General features: G+C 39.9%; 1 protein-coding gene across 2 annotated transcripts in view; it reads right to left on the reverse strand.

The window, feature by feature from the left end:
* ST8SIA6 (ST8 alpha-N-acetyl-neuraminide alpha-2,8-sialyltransferase 6) overlaps positions 1-6,098 on the reverse strand; it is a 121,454-nt gene extending 115,356 nt beyond the window's left edge. For both annotated transcript variants that reach the window (XM_075587502.1, XM_075587501.1), the window contains exon 1: positions 5,700-6,098. In XM_075587502.1, coding sequence (XP_075443617.1) covers positions 5,700-5,806 — 107 coding nt within the window. In that variant the 5' untranslated portion in view covers positions 5,807-6,098. The remainder of the gene's footprint in view (positions 1-5,699) is intronic.
* Positions 6,099-6,423: the final 325 nt, after the last annotated feature.

Raw genomic sequence — 6,423 nt, forward strand, 5'->3', positions numbered from 1 at the left:
CTGCCGGCTCCTGCTCTCAGACAGGTCAGTGACTGGAGGAGGCGGGAGGAGTTTCAGTGTGCTGCTTTGTGTCAGTGTGCTGCTTTGTGTCAGTGTGCTGTGTGTCAGTTTGCTGTGTCAATGTCTGTCATGTCGCTGAGTATCAAAGTGCTGTGTGCTGTGTTCATGTCTTTCAGTGTGCTGTATATGTCAGTGTGCTCTCAGTGTGAATGTGTGTCAGTGTGCTGTGTGTCAGTCGGTGAGTGTGTCACAGATATGCACTGACACACACATTCAGACATACGGAGCCACCTTCAGGACGGGGGTGGGAGAGAGGGTTGCCAGAAATGCCCCTACTCTCCTTCACCCAACAAAATTTTGACTCCTAAAAATACTAGCTGGCTCCTGTTTTTAAAAATGTTGTCCAGCCCTGCCTTAATACTATTATCATCACGACATCCAGCTGTAATTATTTTTTTCTCTCTCTGGATTTCAATAGATGCACTCCTGTCTTTGTACTGTGAAAATTAATCCCTATTCACTTGGCTATTCATTATCATATACACCTCCATCTCCTATCTATCTCAGCTTTTTCTATTCCAGGAGTACTAGGCGCTTTTTCATTTTAGTTTTGCTTCATAGATATTTGTTCTACATTGAATCATTATTTTTGCCTTTTCTACATTTTCTCCAGCACCTTATCCATTCTGAGTTGGGATGAACATAACTCTACTCTTCATTCAATTAGTCGGCACTGTATTGGTTTATTGAATGTCTGTATCATATATTTCTGTTTTATTCTCAAAGCATTAGATAACGATTTCTAATTATTCTTCTATTTGCCAACTTGACAACCACAGCTAATTAAGCTGATGTTTTCAGTTAGCTATCCACAATGACTCTAAGTGCAACATTTATCGATGTATATGTATGTATTTTTAGTGTTGAAATTCTTCTGTCAATTAAAGTTATAGTCTCAAATGTTAGAGAAGTTACTTTCTGCATCTAGCTTTCAACTTATCATTTTTGCAAATGTTTTGTTTTACAGTATCTGTCAATTTGAACCCAGATAATTTCTGATTAAGCGGAAAAGCACTGGTCCCAGTAAAAATTAATTGAGGATGCTGATGTTTGATCTCTATGAATGGGAAAACTGATAATTTAGCACTCCTCTTTTGGTGTATCTACATTAGAGATTGACAGTCTTTTTCATTTATTATAAACTAAAGCTTTAGAACATTCAATAATAGTAAAGCTTCCTGATTGCTCTAAATGTCTGTATTTTAGAGGATGCTAGAGAGACGCAGAAATGTTATCCAGCAAAAGCTGCTAACACTGAAATAAATGGTGACATCACAATTAAAACAAACTAAAACATATGTATCCTATAATACTATCAATCCCCTTGGAACAGGACATTATCTGGCCATTAAGGCCCTGGCATGGTTAAAGGCTGCCGGGTATACTTTGGAACTTCCACTCCTTAAGTCTGGATATTTATCGCCATGTGATGCCATTTTTCAAAGAATATTAATTAATGGCCATTCACTTAAAGGTCTTAACAAACATTAATGGCTATCACATTTTACATTGCTTTACTTAATACTTTGTGTATTTCATTTTTTATACTTAATAAATTCATGAAAGGTCTATTTGTTTTGTAATTGCCTTTGTGGGGGACTTACTTAAAGGCTTTTTAAAAGTCCAGCAATACTGTCAATTGGTGATCCCTTGCTTGTTGATCCACTATTACTGTATGTGTTAATCAGATACATTTGAATTAAACCAACACCAAATTGTCAAAATTTAATATTCTTCCATCACATCAATTTTATTTTATCTTGACTGAAGTTTGTGACGTACAGTAGATCATGTTAAAGGTACTATAGACCCTGCAGTGCCAACTACGCTAACATTGTTATATATGCATTAAGCTAAAACCATACTGATTGTATGTACTGTATGATACTTTAATGTAATATGTTGCACTACATTTTTCAGAAACCTGTGCCTATTAGTGGAGCTCAATACATAACCTCCAAAGAGTTCACCCGTGCTAATAACAGTACTTTGTATTACTACACTGCTTAAGTAAATTAATTTAAAATAAATGGAAACATGGAAGTGCGTATTTTACACATGGGAAAGCCAAAACTCTATAATCAAATAAAATGCACCTGGCTACTATTCGTCAGGCAGAAGCAGGGATAGACAACACTACCTTTCCTGAAGCAGTGAAAAATAGAATGCCACCGATGTGCTTGATTACATGTTTTGGAGCTGTCAGACAACCCCTGCTGGACCCAGATTAATCAATATCTGTGTAACCCTCCTTACCCGGCTCTAAAGGAGGTTACATGATCAGATTAACTATTCACACTGGCAGTGCTCAGTCTCTCAGGCCCTTGCAGTGTGCTGGGTATGTGCAGGCTGGGCTATGAATAAGCAGATAGGAAAAGGATGGGCGCCAGGAACTTTTATGAAACAAAAGGGTGCTTTATTTGACATATGGTACTTCTTGACAAAACCTGTGGCAAATAATAGTATTCTGACTTAATCCCCTAGTATCTCTCTCGTCTGGGAGGTACATTTTCTTGTAACCCGTAGTAAAGGCCAAATTGACAGTCTCTTGCATAGCGTTAGTAATGCCCCACCACTTATCGAATGGGCCATTCAGCCATACACTGTGGGTGTATTGATAATTGATTGATTGGTAAGCTCTTTCTTGCATGTCCAGAACGTGCGGGAAAGGCTTTTTCAGTAGCGGTTTCATTCTGGCTTAGTAAATCCGACCAATATGACCATAAAGGCTCAAACTCGCACTTTTTACCAACTGTTGGTATTTGAGTAGCTCCGTTAAATCTACAAGGCTAATCCGCTTCAAATAATGCACAATATTTTCTCGCCACTTCAAGGGAAGCGAAAGAGACAGATATTTCTAGCATTGAACTAAACCAGATGCTGGAATCTATCCTGTCACAACACACTTTTGAACATAAAGGTGAGGCTGCGCTGGTGGTAATTTGCCTAGTCTCCAAGCGTAGGTTACTTCTCCTGCTCCCACTCACTCCCGAGATCCAACGGGACCAGTACACCACATAACATATAAAAGAAAGGGGCGCAAGAAAAAACCAGAATCAATATAATGATAAGTCACTTTATGTATTCAATATTAAAAAAGGACGTGTTAACAGCACATGATATAATAAGGCAATTTGCAAAAATGGCACCTATCCCACATAACCCCTTCCTTAAGATGAAACAAATTACCTCAGCAGTTGAAACTATTTGCACTAAACCGATCCTGGTTGAAGACTGATGCCCGTCAGTAACAGATTCACCTGGGCTAGCAGCAGAGCTCAAGCTGCACGCTCACTGCTGCGTAAGGGAAGGGGGAAGGTGGGAATCACCGCTGAATCCTGCGTCTGACCTCACACGTCACCGCCGACACTTAGATTACCTCAACGCGTTTCGTGAACTTCAGTTCACCTGCCGCTTTACTGGATTGCAGCGGTGACATCACCTGATCTCGCACACGCCCAGCCGGAGCCGGTACGATCGTAGCCTTAGGCCTGAGCCTAACGGGCATAATGGCAAATCTAACACTGCCTTTGACAAACCATGCAAATCTCCAGGTGCTTAAAGCACAAACCAGAAGTAATAACACAATCAAGTTTTCAGCAAAGTGATTAAAACCATTGAACTGAAAAGAAACAAGAGAAAAGATTTCAACATGGTTGATTGGAAAAAGACATACATTATTGACAAGTGATTAACTCACTGTCTCATTGGACATAATTAAACATAGTAAAATGGGCTGTAAAAAGTTATTCCAATGCATAAGATGTGTAGCTATGTTAAAGTTACTGTTGATATAATTAGCAACCATTCTATATTACATTTATACTTGTAGGACTTTGCGCTATAAGGTTTCTGTGACGTATGCAGTTTCAGCTGGCTATTATCTCTCAGTCTATATATGAATGTACACAAAATATGTACAGGTGTACGGTGACTGTTACAGCTAAATGCAGTTGCGTCTCACAGCAGATTTAACTTAGAGATAGTCACAGTTGGAAAAGTTCCTGTTTTGTTTATTTTTCCATTTTCCCCCATTTTGTAGTCCAGTGTCTGGTACACTGATTCCTGCTATATCTATATACAAATTCATGTATTGTATATAGTGTATTAATAAACACACAATATCCCAGCAAGCTCAAGAACCCCCAAACCCACCAGATCATTTAGAAAGCATATATATTATGTCAAACAGGAGAGCTACTGAGCGTGGCCAAATGCAAACAACAAAAGACAAAAATGCCCAACGCTACATCCAATTTGACAAAATACACTCTGTAATACTTCAGTGCTGATATTCTCATAAGTAAGGGTCATTTAGTTAAACCCTGTGGCCAAAGCGTTATAAACCTGCAGCCACGTAACGGAATACTCAATTGCAGGTCCTAACACTACCTGATCAAATCCTCATGTAACCCTCTCTGTGAGGGAAGATAACCGCATTGGGTCTGTCATAACAAGAACATGAAAAAAAAATCTGCAACTTGGAAAGTGGGGCCGGGGCGAGCTTAAACCCTGGGGGTGGGGGAGGGGCCACTGACCTCCAAACAACTGTTGCCAGTTGCAAATCAATATCAATAAACACACAATGTCCCAGCAAGCTCAAGAACCCCAAACCCCACCACATCATTTATAAAGCATATATATTATGTCAAACAGGAGAGCTTCTGAGCGTGGCCAAATGCGGTTATCTTCCCTCACAGAGAGGGGTACATGAGGATTTGATCAGGTAGTGTTAGGACCTGCAATTGGGTATTCCGTGACGTGGCTGCAGGTTTATAACGCTTTGGCCAAAGGGTTTAACTAAATGACCCTTACTTATGAGAATATCAGCACTGAAGTATTGCAGTATGTATTTTGTCAAATTGGATGTAGCGTTGGGTATTTTTGTCTTTTGATGTGCATACTGTATTATATAAATATGTACTAATGTACAGAATGAAAAAGATGTTACATTGCCTTTGATTCAAATACATTTATATATACACACAAACACTTTATATTTAAATTCAATATCATATTAATTGTATTATAGTTTTCATCACTGCCATTTCTAGTAACTGAATAGAAGTAGAAAAATGAACTAAAGTACTATGATACCAGTATTTATAGACAAGCAGAAAAGTCTCAATTACCCCACTCTCTACATGAAGAGGGATGAACTGATCTAGTCCACATGAAAATATTGATCCTACCAAAGCAAACTGTTCCAAATCACAGTCAAACACAAATGATGACATATTATTTTGTTTGCACCTTGATTACAAGCTACCCTAACTACTGCATTTATTGACTGTGCAGTTTTGTTAATTAAACTGCATTAGTTAATTAATAAAGTTCATATCATCAATATAATTGACCAAAATACATAGAAATATACAGGTAGAGTATATTATAGATTTATTTAGCTGTATGCAGAAAACAATACCGTGATCGGTCTCATTTATTCTAAAAAGACACAATTCTATGTGGGCATGTGTTTAAATAGATACATAAATTTATGTAGACTTATAAAGATAGATATTCACACATGTATAGATAATATACATACAGATATCATATACAGGTTCCACCCACAACTTAATCTGCTCTGTTTCCACAACACGCTCACAGTTATCGCAGTTGTTGCAAGCTCACAGTACCTGTAACGTGGGGATTCAGCTATTGAGAGCCAGACAGTGAAGAACAATAACAGCAGACTGGTCCCTAGCAGAATGAGGACCTTCTTCTTCATGTTGTGCATCCACATGCCGCTGAGAAGTGTCTCTCTCTCTCTCTCTCTGTGAGTGCAGTGAGCTTGAGGCAGCAGCGTGGACCACTCACTGCACAAGAGCAGCGTCTCCAGGGCACTGAGAAGCCGATGAGAGGACAGAGGCTCAGGCACCAGCCCACTACATGCTCGCCACCCTGTGCTCCTTTCATTCAGCCAGTCTTCTTATCCCTTTTACCAGGTTCTCAGGGGCCCCCACCTGTCTCCCATTCGTGAAATCATACAGACAGACCCTATCTATGGTCCACAGTACATCCTCCGCCCTCTTGTTTCCAGCCCACCCAGTCTTCCTCCTCCTCCTCTGAGCTCAGCTGCTGGTACAGTATACAGCACACTTTCCTCATCACCTTAGTCACACCCTTCACCCCCCCCCCCCCCCAGCATTGTCTCTTGTACCTAAAATACTGAGCGCCCTGGTGCCCCGAGTATGTGTGACGACTTTTATCTATTTTTTCTATGCCAAGGTTATGTTACCTTAGCCTTTCATCCATTCACCACAACGACGTCTCTATATCACCCTCCTTTTGCATAGTGTAACCCCCTCGGTGCCTGGGTGTTCAGGTTATTTCCATGTCTCATGCCTGCTTGGGGCTGCA

The sequence above is a fragment of the Ascaphus truei genome, chromosome 2, assembly GCF_040206685.1.
Source record: "Ascaphus truei isolate aAscTru1 chromosome 2, aAscTru1.hap1, whole genome shotgun sequence".
Lineage (NCBI taxonomy): Eukaryota > Metazoa > Chordata > Amphibia > Anura > Ascaphidae > Ascaphus > Ascaphus truei.